The sequence below is a fragment of the Halichoerus grypus genome, chromosome 2 (assembly GCF_964656455.1).
Source record: "Halichoerus grypus chromosome 2, mHalGry1.hap1.1, whole genome shotgun sequence".
NCBI lineage: Eukaryota > Metazoa > Chordata > Mammalia > Carnivora > Phocidae > Halichoerus > Halichoerus grypus.
Window position 1 is genome coordinate 184,712,695 of NC_135713.1, and position 18,058 is coordinate 184,730,752.

At 40.0% G+C, this 18,058-nt stretch overlaps 1 protein-coding gene across 3 annotated transcripts in view; it reads left to right on the plus strand.

The window, feature by feature from the left end:
• Nucleotides 1-18,058, plus strand: part of SPOP (speckle type BTB/POZ protein) — a 65,385-nt gene that overhangs the window by 36,961 nt on the left and 10,366 nt on the right. For all 3 annotated transcript variants that reach the window (XM_078065601.1, XM_036094919.2, XM_036094894.2), the window contains 4 exons: nt 7,802-7,945; nt 8,599-8,720; nt 11,140-11,291; nt 11,439-11,566. In XM_078065601.1, coding sequence (XP_077921727.1) covers nt 7,868-7,945; nt 8,599-8,720; nt 11,140-11,291; nt 11,439-11,566 — 480 coding nt within the window. In that variant the 5' untranslated portion in view covers nt 7,802-7,867. The remainder of the gene's footprint in view (nt 1-7,801; nt 7,946-8,598; nt 8,721-11,139; nt 11,292-11,438; nt 11,567-18,058) is intronic.

Below are 18,058 nucleotides of genomic sequence, written 5' to 3' on the forward strand. Positions count from 1 at the left end.
GGAAAAAAGAGCTTTCCAGGCTCAGGAAAGAGCCTGGTGTGCTCACTAAGTAGAATTAAAGGCCTGAGTGACTAAAGCATAGTGACTGTGAAGGGTAAGTGTTAGATGAGGTCAGGGACATAGACTGAGGTCTTGGCAGTCATGACAGAGGTAGATTTTACTCAGATAACAATGGAAACCACTGGATAATTCCTATCTTGTCTTTCATAAGGGTCTGATTTATAAGCCATCTCCTCACTTAGAAAAATTAATTGTAAAGGCTGCTAATTGCTTTAAAAATTTTTTTTAATTTTATTTGAAAAGATAATATATTCACATGGTTCAAAATTCAAAAAGTACAAAAGGGAAATACAATGGAAAGTTCCTTCCCACCCATGTACCCTAGTTTCCTTTGTTGGAAGTAACCAGTGTCCCTAGGGTCTTGTATAGCTTTACAGAGAATATTATGTATATGTTAAAATAAATAAATATTTTTGCCTTTTTAAATAGAAAGAACCTCCCCATTTTAAACAGATTTTGTTATATTGTCTGTTTGTATCATAATTCATTTAATCAAACCCTTGTTGATGGACTTTTAGGTTGTTTCTATTCTTTTGTGATTACAAATAATGCCACAGTGAAAAAATCTGTTATATTTGTCATATTAAATATATCAGTAGGGTGCTGGATCAAAGGGTATGTGCATTTCTTATTCATTCTGATATACATTTCCCTTCATGCAGAGTGTAACAATTTATACTCTAATCAGAAGTGTTCTCCTTACCCTGAGCAAGTGTTATCAAACATTTTGATCTTTGCCAATTCACTTGGTGAATCAGTGTGTGGTTTAATTTGCATTTATCTTATTATGAATGAGAGTTGAACATGTTTTCATATATTTCAGAGCCACTGGTATTTACATTTCTCCAAACCATGGGCTGTTCTTCGCCCATTTTTCCATTAGGCTGTTGACTTTTTCTTCTTGATCTTTAGATTCACTTAATACGAAATCCTTTTGTTAAAGAATTTTAAAAAACCAAAAACAAATGTCAGTTATATCTCAATAAAGACAAAAACAGTCATCTTTAACTTGTAAATTTTATAAAGCATGAACCTGAAAAGGGATATAAGAGAAACCCCAGTCTTTCCTTTGCTTATTGAGGTCTCTCTTGAGTACCCTTAGTTTCATTTTAAGAAGTGTCTGTAAATTAAAAAAAAAAAAGCTACATTTAGTATTTTGTTAGACTAGATTGAATTGTAATAAGTTTACCAATGACAAATTTTCAAAAGTCATTCAAACCTTGCAACAGAGGAAGTCAGTATGACCTGTAATAATCTATCCTTAGGGTAATGAGAAAGAAGTTACTATCTCACAGGCTGTATATTATTGAAGACACTAACAGGAGAAATACAAACATTACTTTGAGGTCACATCAGTTTCTCAAAAACGAATATATCCAAGTCTTCCCATAGTTTTGTGGGTTTTTTTTTTTTTGGTCAACAATCTTTTTGGCATCTTCTGTTTGGGAAAATGCAACGTCTCTCAGGTTTAAAATAGTTATGACATTGGGATTTTTCCTTACTTGGAAACTGTACAAGGCTTTAAACCAAAAGAAAAAAAAAGTAATAGACTTCTGCAAAGTCCCTAATAAACCATTCTTTTAAGAAGCTATGTTCCCATCCGTCTAGCTTGTGCATGTTTGTGTATTATGTTGAACCACATAAAATTGCCGATGTTTGACTAGTTTTGGCTTACAAAACAGTTTCATGGTTCAGTCTCATATTATCTTCTCAGTCTTATTCCTGTAATTATTTTTTTTTATTCCTGTAATTTTAAGACCGATGGATCTATATGGCTAACTTACAGGTATCATGTATGTGATAGGCCTCTGTTGGTTGTTGATGTTCCTTTTTTTTTTTTAATTCTCTGGATGACTGGATTAGATTGAAGATAGAGGAATGCTTATAGGGAATAAAAGAAAGATAAAAAAGAACTGCAGAAGCTGTCTTTGTAAGACTTTTCAGAGAGTGTTGTAGCCTAGCTCTGCATATACTGCAGGTTAAACTATTGGGACATTTCCCTCCATTGTATAGGGAATTCATCTGTCCTCAAAGAATCCTGATTACATAAGAGTTTAGTTCAAATTACTGATTCATGTTTTCAAAATGAAGGAAATTATATCCGGTCTCTTTCCCCTTGTAGAAGGAAGATACACTTGGTACTGGATGAGAACCTTAGTTTTACCAGAGCAGATACTTGAGAGTGCCAGGCTAGGAGTTTTTGGCTTTGTGTGTAACTCATCCAAAAGAACAAATTAATGATTCTCATTACATTGCAAATCTAATATACTCAGCACTGTTCAAAGGCTCTTTTAGAGATATGTGAGAGAAACAAGCAGAAAAGTTAATGAACTAGAATGCAACTGGATAAATGTTTCAGTCATCAAAGTATTTTTGCTGAATGCCTTGTTTTAGGCAGGCTCTGCTAGGTGATAAGGGGACACAAAGAAGAGTTGCAAGTTCCTTTTAAAGAGCTTCAAGTCTACTACTGAAGGCAACAGAAGTGTTCATAGGTGTGAAAGAAGGCAGAAAAGAAGTACACTGTATAGGTTTGATTGAAAGTATCATGCATGTGCATCATGACAGCATTAAAATATTATCTTTTTTATTTCTGTCTACTCTCTAGAGTTTAATGTTCTAGTTAGAAATCATACTATATTGGGACACCTGGGTGGCTCAGATGGTTAAGCGTCTGCCTTCGGCTCAGGTCATGATCTCGGGGTCCTGGGATCGAGTCCCGCATCGGGCTCCCTGCTCCTTGGGAGCCTGCTTCTCCCTCTGCCTCTCTCTCTCTCTCTCTGTCTCTCATGAATAAATAAATAAAATCTTTAAAAAAAAAAAAAAGAAATCATACTATATTGATTGACTGGAGTCTCTTGGCAAAAATAACTTGCAACTTTATGGACTCCTAATACCTGTTAAGACACATTCTGTTAGTGATTGCTATTGGTTGCTAACTTGATAACTACCATCATTGGAATTTGAGCAGTATTATAGTGGACAGATATTCTAAAGTATATTTTTTGGTGTGACGCAAAAGAGGTATCACCTCATGGGTCAGGATTTAATAGAGTAAACAGGAAAATAAATGGTGGTATATCATAGACATGTTCAGCCTCAGAGTTGTCAGCATACTGGGAAGTTTGCTAAGCTTTGGAAAAGAAATTTCTCACTAGACAACTTGGATGGTCTTGTCCTAACTTGTTTGAAGCTGGGGATACTATATTTTGGTGCTAGTTGTCTCCTACAAAGGTTCTCAAATCATGACCCTCAAATAGACCTCCTCTTTTCTGAAATTGTTTTTCTGCTGAGCACCTGCAGCAGTTGGCATGAAGTGCTAGAGAATGTAACCCTAGGCTACTTTGCTGATGAACACTTTGCCCATGGTGCCTGCTATGAGTGAAATTAATTAGACTTGTGCTATCCTAGTCAATTTCCCTCTCAGCAGGTTGTGTGGTTAAAGCTCCTCAGAGTCTGAGGCTCATCTTCCAGTGCTACTAGCTGCTGGGTTAGACATTTCTTTAAAATTGGAATAAAGGTGATATTATTAGAAAAGAAAAGAAAAACCAAAAAGACTTGGCTACAAAATAAATGAGAAGCGAAAAAGATAGAAAAAATGGCCAAGACCAAAGTAGTATTTTTTTTTCCTGGTTGTAATAATGGACGATGGTTCAGTAACAACAATTAAGCCATTAAAATAAACTGTTTTTAGGGCACCTGGGTGGCTCAGTTGGTTAAGCAGCTGCCTTCAGCTCAGGTCATGATTCTGGAGTCCCGGGATCGAGTCCCACATACGGCTCCCTGCTCAGCAGGGAGTCTACTTCTCCCTCTGACCCTCCCCCCTCTCATGCTCTCTCCCCCACATTCTCTCTCTAAGATAAATAAAATCTTAAAAAAAATAAACTGTTTTTAAACTTGTCTTTTTCTTAGGCTTAGAGAATCCTTAAATTAATTGTTAGATAAATATGAAGTATTTTTTAAAACCTCAAAATAAACCTAAGTTAGTATTTTATGATCCCTCAGTGTAGAGCTGCACTGCACACCTCCAGAGCCAAATTTTATGCTCTTAACTAATGTGTAAAACTCACATCTTCATTGCCAGTCTGCCCAAAAGATAGTTTTAAGTGGGAATTTTGAAATTTCATTCTGGCTCCTACTGGCAGTAATGGTAACTGGGATTTGTAAAACTGCCTAAGGTGCATTTACTCATTATTAGACAAATAGTTCTTGAGAATGTGTTTTCCATCAAATGGAAGCATACCTCCATCGCAGGTGATCAAGTGTAGCATTTGGTTTCTTGAGTATATCATGGAATCATGAATTGCACAAACCAGGGAGCCCCAAATGCTACTGCATTGCTTAGTTTGTTAGCTTAAGTGAAATAGCATGTATGTGTATAAAACTGTTAACTCCCATCTGTGATTACATGGGATGCTTTAGTTGTAAATGTCTGTAGGATAGTGTTTAAAACCAGTGGGGACTCTGGTAATACCAATGGTATTACTCTGTGGGGATACAACTGTATCTTATTGATCCCCTTCCATGCTTATTACTTAAGTTGCCAGTGAATGTGTGTAAGTTGAGTGATCTTTTTTGTTCATTTATACCTCTTTCTACAAAGGGTTTGGGGCGGTTTCCAGAAGTACTTAACATATAAAAGAGTAAACAGTTGAGGGAATTATAGCAAAGTGAGTAACAGTGTTAAGAAAATAATAAAGCTGGGCGCCTGGGTGGCTCAGTCATTAAGCGTCTGCCTTGGGTTCAGGTCATGATCCCAGAGTCCTGGGATCGAGTCCCACATCGGGCTCCCTGCTCAGCAGGAAGCCCGCTTGTCCTTCTCCCACTCCCCCTGCTTGTGTTCCTGCTCTCGCTATCTCTCTGTCAAATAAATAAATAAAATCTTATAATAATAATAATAAAGCTGGGGCGCCTGGGTGGCTCAGTCGCTTAAGCATCTGACTCTTCGGCTCAGGTCATGATCTCAGGGTCGTGGGATCAAGCTGTGCATCGGGCTCCGCCCTCAGCAAGGAGTCTGCTTATCCCTCTCCTTCTGCTCCTCCCCCTGCTCTCATTCTCTCTAAAATAAATGAATAAATAAAAATCAAAAAAAGAAAATAATAAAGCTATTATAGAATGAGCATGTGATCCTAGAGTTTTAGGAGACGGCTTACAAATATGTCTCAGGGCTTCCTAGTAACCAGGCAAAGAGGACGACATGATCAGTTGTATTCATATTGTCTGTGCACAGCTGGAAACAAACCAGGTGTTCAGGAACGAAATTTCTCCCTTAGATATTATAAGCCAGTGTTTGATGTAATGGAATACGTCCTTACACTATTCTTACAATACAATATATTTTTTATTTTTGTTTTTTTAAAGATTTTTATTTATTTATTGAGAGAGAGAATGATAGCATGAGAGGGGGGAGAGGCAGAGGAAGAAGCAGACTCCCTGCTGAGCAGGGAGCCTGATGCGGGACTCGATCCCGGGACTCCAGGATCATGACCTGAGCCGAAGGCAGCTGCTTAAACAACTGAGCCACCCAGGCGCCCTACAATATATTTTTTAAAATAAAGCAGAACAATAGGAAAAATGGTATATACTCAAGTGGATATCATCCCAAATTAAAGATATATATATTTCCATATTTGCTTCAGACCATCCTCATTTGGAAAGAAACAGGAGAGAGCAACTTGTCCTGGCCTCATTCTTCTCCCCTGCTCTCCCATTGTGAATCTGATGTATAGCTTGTCAGTGTGTTTTTTGTTTTTTGTTTTTTTACTTCTACTGAATGCATATATCATATCTGTAAATAATATATAAATCTTAAATTTGCATAAATCAGGTACTGCACATGACATTCCAGAACTTGCTTTTGTTCATTACCATTGTGTTTGATCTCATCTCCATGGTGCTGCAGATCTAGTTCATTAATTTTAAATCCTGAAATATAGTTTTCCATTATATGGAAATAACCCAATTTAGTTTTCTGTTTCCCTCCTAATGGATTTTTGGTTTGTTTCTAGTTTTTCACTGTTATGAACAGTGCCACACTGAGCAGCCCTCTCTTTGTCTTCTTCTGCCCACGTGCAGAGTTTCTCTAGGGCAGTGGTTCTAAAAATGTGGTGCCAGGACCTACACATCAAGGTCACTTGGGAACTTGTTAGAAATGCAAATTTGTGGGCGTAGCTTAGACCTCTGAATCAGAAATTTTGGGGATGGTGGCCAGCAGGTGATTCTGATGCACACTGAAGTTTGAGAAACCCCTACACTAGCGCATATACAGTTAAAGTAGAATTACTAAGTCTTAGGGTGCATGTATAGTCAACGTACTGCATACAGGAAGTTCCTGTCCAAAAATACATCCTAGATTACGGTCTTACCAGCAGTGTAGGAGAGTCCCCATGTCCCCCTACATGGCATGGTTGATTTTTTTTCTTGCTGGTTTGAAAGATGTAAAACTTTAAGAGCTATTTTATTTCCTTTTTTGTGAACAATATTTTTACAGGGTAGTTGGCCTTTTTCTTATGAATTTTGTAGAAAACTTACATATCAATTTATAAATTATCCCCTCATCATGCACTGCAAGCTCTTTTTTTTTTTTTTTCAGTTTGTTTTTTTGGCTTTGTTTATGGTACTTAAAAATTGTAACCAGATTCACCAGTGTTTTGAATGGCTTTGTGTTTAGAAAGGCGTTGGAGAGGGGCGCCTGGGTGGCTCAGTCGTTAAGCGTCTGCCTTTGGCTCAGGTCATGATCCCAGGGTGCTGGGATCAAGCCCCACATCTGGCTCCCTGCTCCGTGGGAGGCCTGCTTCTGCCTCTCCCACTCCCCCTGCTTGTGTTCCCTCTCTCTGTCAAAAAATAAATAAAATCTTTAAAAAAAAAAAAAAAGAAAAAAGAAAGGCCTTGGAGAGGAGAAGTTGGACTTGGATTTGATTTGCTGCTGGGACATCCTGTTGAGATGTACAGCAGTTATTTGAAGGTGGTCTGAGGCTTATGAGACAGGTCACAGATTTGGGAGTCATTTGTATAAAGGCAAAACTTTGACACTGGGGGTGGATAAACTGAAAGAGAATGTAGTTTGAGAAAATGATGGAAAATTCAACCACGGGAACAACACTGGAGAAAGAGAATCCAGTAAGAGAGATTGAGGAATGATCAGAGAACAGAACAAGGAGAAGAATCTGGAAAATTGGATAGTGATGGAGCATGTAAGCGAGGAGATCTCTAGTGCTGCAGAGAAAGGGACACATCTAAGAAAGCAGTGAATGTTGCCCTTCAAGAGAGCAGCCGGCACTGAGTTGAAGAATAGAAGACTTCTCCTAAGAAGTCTGCACTGAAGTGTAGGAGGAGATGAGACGGTAGTTAGAGAGGTAACAAGGTCATTTTCTTTTAGGAGTGGAATATTTGTGCCCCCGAGAAAGGGGCCAGTGGCAGAGTTGTACTTGGGGTTCACTATGCTGTCTCCTCTTTGGCAGCCTTTTCATGGGTGTACTTTATATGCCCTTTGAGGAAATTCATTTGGTAAGATAATATTAAGAATCGGGCAGAGGATGGAAGTAGGGTGATAGAATTGTGACTAGGAGGCTACTTTCGATTAGGTGGTCTTCTCTGACCTTAACATTGAATACTAAGGAGCCATTTGAATGATAAGGTAGAGCATTCCAGGCAGGAGACACAGTTACCAGTCTGCAAGGTCAAACGGAAATAGGATAGTATACCATTAATCTAATAAAATCCTCATGCTTCTTGGGTCAATCAGGGTGAAGAGAGAACAGAAATCTTTGTCCGCTGACTTTGGAGATCTTGTTTAACCTTCAAACTGGCGATGTCAAGGGTTCCAAGTCCTCCACCTCCGGCAGAAATGTCGAGTGGCCCTGTAGCTGAGAGCTGGTGCTACACACAGGTAAGTTCATGTTTTCACCCCGTAAATCCTGTATCTTGGGAGGATTTTGGTGAATGAAAAGAATAAGATTTCTTCATTAGGTTTCCTGCTTTCTCTAGGACATAACTGTCAAAGAGCAGATAAAGTACTTGTCAGCTTTCCATTCCTTGGTTATCCACATGGCATCTGAATGTACTAGGCTGGTGGTTTTCATTGGAGGTTGAAGTGGGAGGGATCTTTGAAACTAGATCCACTTATAGCCACCTTAATGGAAATGTGTTCCTCTTTGGGCAACTCACAGGAAACCAGGTTTGAGATTTGCAACCCCAAGCAGTGGCATCAGCATCTCAATTGTCAAACGGTGCTCTGAGCAGAGGCTTGTTTTAGGTACAGCTTTATTATCTGCTTGCCCACCCCTGCCCATGTTTTTCTCACTTTCCACCCAGTGTTTCTCAGAAGTGGAAAAATGTTATGAAAGCAGTTGGTCACTGTGAGATTTCTTAAAATGTGGGTGAGGGACAGAAAAAGCTGAGCCTCCGTGCCGCCCAGACAGGGCTATCTTACTATGGGACTCACACAGACAGAGGGAGGAAGGGAAATGATTATTTGATCTGCAGCCTGTTTTTCAGGTTGCCCACTTCCTATTTAATTGCTTCTTGGTTTTCTGTTAACAGATCAAGGTAGTGAAATTCTCCTACATGTGGACCATCAATAACTTTAGCTTTTGCCGGGAGGAAATGGGTGAAGTCATTAAAAGTTCAACCTTTTCATCAGGAGCCAATGATAAACTGAAATGGTGAGGAAGACTATATCTAGCTGTAAAAATTTTTCTAAAAGTTGCCTGTTTTGCTTGGTTTTATGACAGAGCCTGATTAGAACGTAAGATCCTTGAAGGCAGAGACTTCGTTTTGTTCTTCACATATTCTCCAGTGCCTAGAACTGCCTGGCACACGATGGTGTTCATTGTAAAAATATATTTTTAAAGATTTATTTATTTATTTATTTATTTATTTACTTATTTGATTGAGAGAGAAAGAGAGCACAGGCGGAGGGAGAGGGAGAATAGAATCCTCAAGCAGATGCCTCACTGAGCACAGAGCCTGACTCAGGGCTCGATCCCAGGACCCCAAGATAATGACCTGAGCCGAAATCAAGAGTCGGCCACTTAACCCACTGAGCCACCCAGGCGCCCTCACTGTATATTTGTTGAATTAATTCAGTGAGTATGTCAGGAATCAGCAAACTCAAATGGCTGTAGGGTAATATAAATGAGTAAAGAGGGCCAGTGTTGTAAATGATATTCATACCTGGTATGAGTGTTGAGTGACCTTCTGAAAGGGGTGGTGGCTGCTCAGCGCCATAGCTGTGTGTGAATAAGGGCTGACCATCATATTTGCTGATTTTTTAAGAAAAGCAAGAAATTTAGATTTTAGCATAAAAATCTCAACTTTTAAATTGCCTGCTTTTCAACAATGAAGGAGATTTATTTGCTTATGTAACCGGAATGCCCAGGGTGTAGGATGGTTTTGTTTTGTTTTGTTTTGTTTTTTTGTAGGATGGTTTTGAAGGTAGTGTGATCCAGCAGCCCAGTGGTGAGATTAAGGACCGCATCTCTCTCTGTTCTCTGCACTGTTGGACATCTCAAGTCTAGCTTCCCTTGTGGTTAAAGGATGACTGGCAGTAGCAATGGGTGTAATCCACTACCATCCAACAGAAGTCTTTGAACTTTCTCTGAATTAACTCTGTGGCCAAGAATATGTCCTACATGCACTGACTGGTTTAGGTTTGGGTTCCCTCCATTAATCTCTACAGCAAGGGGAATATGATCTGAGAGTGGGGGTCAGTCCCATCCAAACTGTGCATCCCCTTGAAGAGGAGCTGGCAGTTAAGGATACAACCATATCTTTGCTGCCAAGAACAGAACACATGTGTGTCAGCCACCCAGTTTTGATCTCCGATAACCCGCTGAAGAGTTAAACCACTCTCTTTCCCTTTAGTATTTGTTGGCTGTGTGCATTAAGCAGTGTATTACTAGGTGCTGAGAGAATGCTTTATTCTTAGGCATTTCATTTATTTATTTATTTATTTAAGAGAGAGGAGAGCATGAGCGAGCACGGGGGCAAGGGGAGTGGGAGAGAGAAAATCTTAAGCAGCCTCCATGCCCAGCACAGAGCCCAACGTGGGGCTCTATCTCATGACCCTGAGATCATGACCTGAGCTGAAATCAAGAGTCAGACTCTTAACTGAGTGAGCCACACAAGCGCCCTACTTAGGCATTGTATTCAAATTCACATCTTGAGCACAATGTATATGGTATATGCACTTCCGGGAGAGGCACTGGATTGGGCCACCTGTTTGAGAGAGGTGCCCTAACACTGGCAAGGCCTAAGGATACATATGGCCTATGTATTATATGTGGTAGAAGTAGTGTGAACCACATGCAGTTCAACTAATGACATTTACAACTTAACTCAATTGAACCTATTAAATCTGTCTGAAATTTGTTTTGATTCATTGGCAACAGATTGTCATCTCTGACTCCATTTGGAAGCCTAGCTTGGATCTCTGTCCTGTGTAATGGGAGTTTACTTTTTTGTCTGTGCTTCCTCCATACTGCCTTCTTTATTTCAATCTTAGGATATTATTGCCAGATTGATAAAATATCTGTAAAAGATTATGTAGTATTCACATATTTCTCTGGAATATTTTTTCTCTCCCAAGGTGATATTAAAGGGCTTAACGACACTTTTTTTAGGGGTGGAGGGGCAGAGGGAGAGGGAGGATCTTAAGCATGCTCCACACCCAGCGCAGAGCCTGATGGAAGGCTTGATCTCACAACCCTGAGATCATGACCTGAGCTGAAATCAAGAGTCGGGCACTTAACTGACTGAGCCACCCCTGTGCCCCCAACATTTTGTTTTCATGGTTTCATTATAATCCTGACAAAAGAAGGGGCTGCCTTTCTGAGATTGAGGATTAGAACAGAGTGGAAATAGGCTCAATTTTAAAATATTTTACAGGGAGAAAGAGTGATTTAGGAGATTATGAGGAAGGAGGCAGAGGTGTAAGCATCTCCTGCTATGGGGCCTGGATTGGTTTTCTTAACATCTTCCTCTCTTGGGAAATAGATGTTCTATTTCTCCTGTCACTTCACAAAGCCTATAAACGTGAATGCTTCCAACATATTTTTTTTTTTCCCTATCTGTTTTGGGCAGGTGTCTGCGAGTAAACCCAAAAGGACTAGATGAAGAAAGCAAAGATTATCTGTCACTTTACCTGTTACTGGTCAGCTGTCCAAAGAGTGAAGTTCGGGCAAAATTCAAATTCTCCATCCTGAATGCCAAGGGAGAAGAAACCAAAGCTATGGGTAAATGTTCCCGTCTTCATTCCACTCTTAATTTTCACACCAAGCAACTTCATACGCAGACAAGTTATGGATTTGATCTGGGTTGTTTTGTTTTGTTTCGTTTTTTTAGTAAATCTAAATATGACTTTTTTTTTTTTTTCATTCCAGAGAGTCAACGGGCATATAGGTTTGTGCAAGGCAAAGACTGGGGATTCAAAAAATTCATCCGTAGAGATTTTCTCTTGGATGAGGCGAACGGGCTTCTCCCTGATGACAAGCTTACCCTCTTCTGTGAGGTGAGTCCTTTACCCCAAGGTGAGACTGGCAATTCCCAGACCTGATGGGTATCGGTAGACTTAATTACATTGTGTCAGGGATGGGGAGTGAGAAAAATCCCCGAGTGGAGTGGTACTGCACAAATGTGATTTCTACGATTGAAACTGTGTCACGATTTCAGGCTTGTTGGGCACTTCACCTTTCTGCTTGTTATCGTTCTTAAAAACAAAGATTGTGCACTCCCTTGGTATGAGCGATTTTTTTACTTGCTTGGGTCAGGATTCTGGCTTTTTCACTGGGGGTGTTCTCAGGTAGCATGTGGACAGACTGGCACTGCAAGCTGAGGAGAATGGCCAGCAACTCGCTATGTGGATCTGTCCCTTAAACTTTCTGACTTCTGAAGTATGAGGTCCACTTGTGTTTGACCGCAGATCATTTTCCTTTTCTGCTTTACTAGATGACTCTTACCAGGAGTTGAGTTGATCCAGTTTGTCTTGCTGGAGTAGTTGTGAAACAATGGAGAGAACCATTTTTTCTAGAGTGAAGGGTGGGTAAACCAGCTCTCTAACTCGTGCTTAGCTAAGAGGGTTATCTGTCGTCAGCCAGGAGAGGATTTCTCTCAGCAGTGCCCTAAGCCTGTCTGGGGTTACAGCAGAAGCCTTGAAGTATTCCCAAGAGTGAGTTGGAAAGCGGCCTATTTAATGGGTATATTTCTAATCAGTCACTTCATGCCATTATCATTTACAAATACTCATAAGCTCACAGCGTAATAAATGAATAAAACCTCCAGTCCGATGGGAAATTTGTGCTCCCTATACTTTGTATGGTCAAGAACCACTTCCTGAGCAGCACCACTTGAGAGTGACCACTGTGTTTTCATGGGGAGGGTGCTAGCAAGCTCCCCAACTACCGGTGTGTTCTGCCAAGTAATGGGCTCATGCTGTGAGTTAATGACAGTTCCAAAGGCTTACTGCCACCTGGGCAGCAGAGCAGGGTGTCCCTTAGGGATCTTGTCCTTTCACGGAAGAGGCCTAGCCAGCAGTAGCCGGCTTCTCTCCCCAGTCACAGCTCATTGAGTATTTCTGCAGAATAGTTGCTGGGGGTTAGACAAGTCTGGATGCACACTTTATTAAAGTACTACACCGAATACATGGAATAGTTACATAATAGCTGCCTCCTTTTCTTTTTTGTTGTGAAGTAAAAGAAGGAAATACTGGAGTGATGGCATCTCTATAAATATATTAAATGTTGCAGTTGTTTTTGTCTGTGAACTTGAGTTTGGAATTCCATACAAGTCCTACTAGTTACAGATCATATTGAGTTGCCCAAGTGAAGAAATGAGAACAATTAGTTGGTTTCGTGTGAGGTTCGATGAAAACTTAAGACCATCAATTTAATCTTCACCTACCTTAGAGACCTGTATTTCAGAAAGATGTAAAAATAGTGGAAAATTCTAATTTCTGCTGGAAATGAAAACCAGTCTTTGAACTGTTCTCAAGGAAGAGAAATCTCCTCTAAATACTGCCTCTGGTGTTTTAGGCAAAGTATTCACCTTTATTGCCGCATTTTCCAGTCCACAGTGGGCCCAGCCTTTTCTCCCATGATCCCCCTTCCACCCCCTCCCCCCCAGCCCATTCCAGCTGCTCCAGCCCCTGTACTGACATTCTTGATTTGGGAACTGATTGGCCTGCCCTCACTTGGCAGTCTCTCATCCTGTGGCTAAGTCCAAGGCTTCGCTTCCCCATATGAAATTCTCTGAGGAGAAATCCTGTGGTTAAGTTTAGATTTGTCTTACTGACTTAGAAGGGAAGTGAGATGACACTTTGGAAGTGAGGAGATGTTGAACAGGGAAGCGTCTGCTGAGTTCTGCTGATGCCGTCGGTTTCTTCCCATCGAACCAGGTGTGCCATCTGTTCCTATCACACTTCTCTCTTGGCCACAGGTGCTGAGTGTTGCTTCTCATACTTGGGCTTGTGCCTAGTGAGACTCGTTTCTGTTCCAAGGCTCTCTGTGGACTTAGTAGCATTCAGCATTGCAAGACGGTTGCGTGGGGGTGTGTGTTGGATGTGTGGGTTTTAAAAATGTCTGCAGCTCATCTAAGTTCTTAGCGCTTTTCAAAGCTAGATCATTCTGTGTTGCACATTCTGTCCTTTTGACCTGTTGCTCCCTTCTGTCAGTGGATTATTTATAAATAAGTATTTTACTTCATATTTCTATTTTATATATTACTGGTTTAGCTAGTGGGTTTTTTTTTTTGTTATTATTCAGAGGCTTTTATGAAGTTGATGTCCACATACAAATTTACGTGATGAGTTCTCCACTGCTCTGTTCCGCACTCAGCCTTTGGCCTGGGCACTTCCATCCTATCTGCCAATGGATTATTTATAAACAAGTTTATTGCATCTTGATAAAAAAGAACGTTGTTCTATGGATTCTTTTGGCTGTTCCTAGAGCCACAGGAAGGAATCCTAATGTGAAAGACTGAGAATCACTTGTGTTTGGGCCTTATTTCAGTGGTATTACTGTTAATGAACACTTAAATGAAATTAGATTGCCTATTCTCCAAATGCTAAATGGCTGGTCTTGTTTATAATGTGCCACACTGGGTTCACCTCCAATTCTCAGTGATGTTTTTGTCCGTTAGGAAATGTGCCGATTCTTCCAAGTTGATGTGGCGTAGTTAACATATTTGGAAGCATTTTCAAAGCATTCCCTGAATTGTCTCTTATCACAATCCTTTGAGCTGGATTAGTTCTGTTATCTTCATTTCATGTTCCTGGGGAGAGAAGCAGCGCCTAGGGAGGTCATGTAATTTTTCCTAACATTGTACAGCAAATCAGTGTCAGGCCATGTCAGCTCTGCATTTTCCACCTCTAGTCTGCTGCGCAGCACTAAGTGGAGCTGAATGCCATTCACCAAGGAAACATGTGCTCTACCAAATTTTCTTAACAGAGTATTTATTTTGGTAATGAAAGAATCAGGAAAGCTTTACACTTTAAATTTTTCTTTAATAGTTCGGTTCACAGAAAAAGCTGCATGAAATGTTTCAGCTTCTGTTGACCCTTCCCTATTTGTTTATATTGAAAACAAATAGTTACTAACAATAAAGGTGCAGATATTCCCCCTTCACTGTACATACCTTTTACAGGTAGAAGACTCCAGTGTCCATTTAGGATGTTGCAGTTAAAGTTGAAATATGAGATACCGTATGAAGTATGAAATAGCAAGTATGAACCATGCAGACACTAGTTGACTCTTAAAATATCCCTTTTCTTCTCAAACATGGAATATCCTTTCATAGCCTGGGAATATGTGTGTTTACCAAATTTTAAATACGTGGGTCTCTCCTTTTTTTCTTTTTTTTAATCATTTTATTAATGGATAATTTGGATATATTAGTTGAACTATATGATAACACCAACATTTGATTGGTCTTGACCTACGAAAATGGTGATTAATATGTAACGTTATTTAGGTTATAAACATACTGTAGTAAACCTAGCACCCAACCCAACAGCATCACCAATAACTTAGAACTAACCTGTGTATGCTTCTTCACTGTCCCTTAGACCTGTTGTCCCCCCACTCAGAGGATGATAATAAGTAGCTGTTGGAAATTGTTATCATTCCCTTGTTTAGTATTTCTATGCCCGAACAATGTACTGGTTTAGGTATGCTTGTTTTTGCACTTTATAAAAATGGTGTCAGAATGTATGTAGGTCGTGTAGGCCACGTTGCTTTTTTTACATTATATATCTAAAATGTATTTATTTATATGGTGGGTGTAACTATAGTGCTTTCATTTTTAGTGGTATGTGATAATGTGTTGTGTGAATATACAACAGTTTGTTTGCTCATTCTCTTGTTGGTGGACATTTAGGTTATGGCCAGTCTTTGGATTAGAAGTAAGGCTGCTGCTATAATCCATCTATATGCAGAGTCTATTTTTTCCTTGATTGTTTTATATAGAAGCTAAAAAATATATTTCCATTGGTCTTTGACTTTTTATGTTTAGATAAAATGTACAAGAATTGGCACAATCTTTAGTCTTTTATGAAATTTTCTTTTTTAAGAAAAGGAATTGACTTTAAAAGTGAGGCCCGTTTACGACTTGAAATGTAGAGGGTTCTACAGCCTTCCTGAGACATTTTCATGTAGTCATTTATAAGACGACATAAATGTCACAGTCACGTCATCTTCACAGCTGCAATTCTGAATGGGTCTCCATAGTCAACTTTATAGGCATTAAAAAAATCTTTAGTTTTTCTCAAAATGGTCTCACTTTAGCATCATTTGCAGAGGAAAACAATCCCTTCCTAAGTTAAAAGTTTGGGCTCTGAAGACTCATTTGTGAATGCCATTTAAAATTTATTTTTAATTAAGCGTATTTAATGTTGGTAAGAGGTGCCAGACATTCAGCGCTCTGGAGACTCCGGGCATCCATATATCTACAGAACAAGTCTGGCTCAGACAGTAAAGGTACATTCTCCTTCCTGCTGTGTTCCTGTCTGTGTCTGGAGAGAGGAATTGCCCCAGTGAGACGAATCACAGTCTTTGGGCCCCACTCAGTACCAAGCATGCATCTAACCAGCAGAGGGGCCACTGGTAGCCATAGTTTGACATTCAGCTTAGTTCTTGCCAGTTCATTTTACCCCATCTAGTAAATTGCCATCAGTGTTAATGACTCTGGGCTTCTATCAACCTGGTTTAATTTAAGCTTAGGAACCCAGTGCCAAAAGCATTCTCCGTTCCCTCCATTGGCCATCCCAAGAGATTCCTGCTTTTCCCTGTGAGGAAGTTGGATTTAATCGGTCTTTTCCTTGTCCCTTTTTTTAAATCAGTATTTTGAGGCTATAACTAGAGACAGGAAACTTCTACTTTTGGTGTTAGTATGAGAAAGTGACTGAATCAAATTAGAGATCTTACAAAGGACAAGAGAAAATCTCTGTGGGGTAGTTTGTGCTGGGTCCTGAGCTATTAAAATAATGTTATAGTCTGGCTCTGATAAATGTGCTACTAATGTTAAGTCCATTCATAATTGGTTAACTTGGCTGCTTCATCGCTCCAGATCATAATGGTTAGTTTGAAACAAACGAATACATTTCTTGACCTGATAGTAAATGTCTCACTCCTTCACAAAAGAGACTACGGGTCATTTGGATGCCAGGGCATTCGTTTTGCCTCTGGGTTTATGACTGCATTTAAGAGATGACTTGCATCTTGAAGGTTGAGAGAAATTTGGGTCATTTAGGATATTCCTAAGCTGTCTTTCTCATCTAACTTGTAGCAATATAGCAAGAGTGAGGAGCAGATTCTCAAGGTTTGTGAATTCTGCTTTGATATTACCATTTCTAACCTCATATGATGGACGAGGTGAAGCATAGCAGTGCTTGTTAGGCAGAAGACCGATCTGCTGGGTCTTACCTTCAGTTTGGTAGCTTCCATTTATTTTAGAATGCTAAATGATTTATAAATCCTTGTACTTGGCATCCTAACAAATTTATCTGAGTTTCACTGACCTATCTAGAAGTGACCTTGGTTTTTATCTAGGCTGAGCAGTTAATTCAACTAGTTAAAGCATGCTGCCGTTGAAGTCATGGGGGCGATTTGGATCCCTCTGTAAATCTGTTATTGTCGTTCTATTCCAGAGCTAAAAGTACACATGTGGCTGGAGCCAGCCCTCTTATAGGTCACTGTCACAAAGGACTGAGGAAGGGTGTCAGTGGTGTGGGGTACCCACCCAGTTATCACTGTTGGGGAAGATCTTCCAAGCCCAGTTCTGTTCATTAGACTAACATCTGTGAGGAAGTGCTAATTATTTACCAGGCCCAAGAGAAGCTGCATTTTATTTTTATTTTTATCTTTTCATTTTTTAAAATTTATTTTTTTAAAGATTTTTAAAATTTTATTTATTTGACAGAGAGAGACACAGCGAGAGAGGGAACACAAGCATGGGGAGTGGGAGAGGGAGAAGCAGGCTTCCTGCTGAGCAGGGAGCCCGATGCGGGGCTTGATCCCAGGACCCTAGGATCATGACCTGAGCCGAAGGCAGGTCTTCGATGCTTAACGACTGAGCCACCCAGCTGCCCCGAGAAGCTGCAGTTTATTTTCATGTTCAAGACCTAACTAAAATAAGTGAAATGCTTTTAGGCTTATTAGAGATTTTTTTCTTTTAGAGAGTTTTAAATGGTAGTTTCCGTAGGAATTCTTTGTTTTAAAGATTTGATTTATTTATTCGAGAAAGAGAGAGAGATCACGAGCAGGAGGAAAGGGTAGAGGGAGAAGCAGACTCTCCACTGAGCAGGGATCCTGATGCGGGACTCGATCCCAGAACCCTGGGATCATGACCTGAGCCAAAGGCAGCCGCTTAACTGACTGAGCCACCCAGGTGCCCCTCCATAAGAATTTTTTGTATTTAACCTTTTACTTAAGGCAGAATAAGGTAAATACTTGAGGTTTAATGTGTGTTTAGGTCAGTATCCTTCCCCTCCCCCCCATGGTTTTGCCCAGGT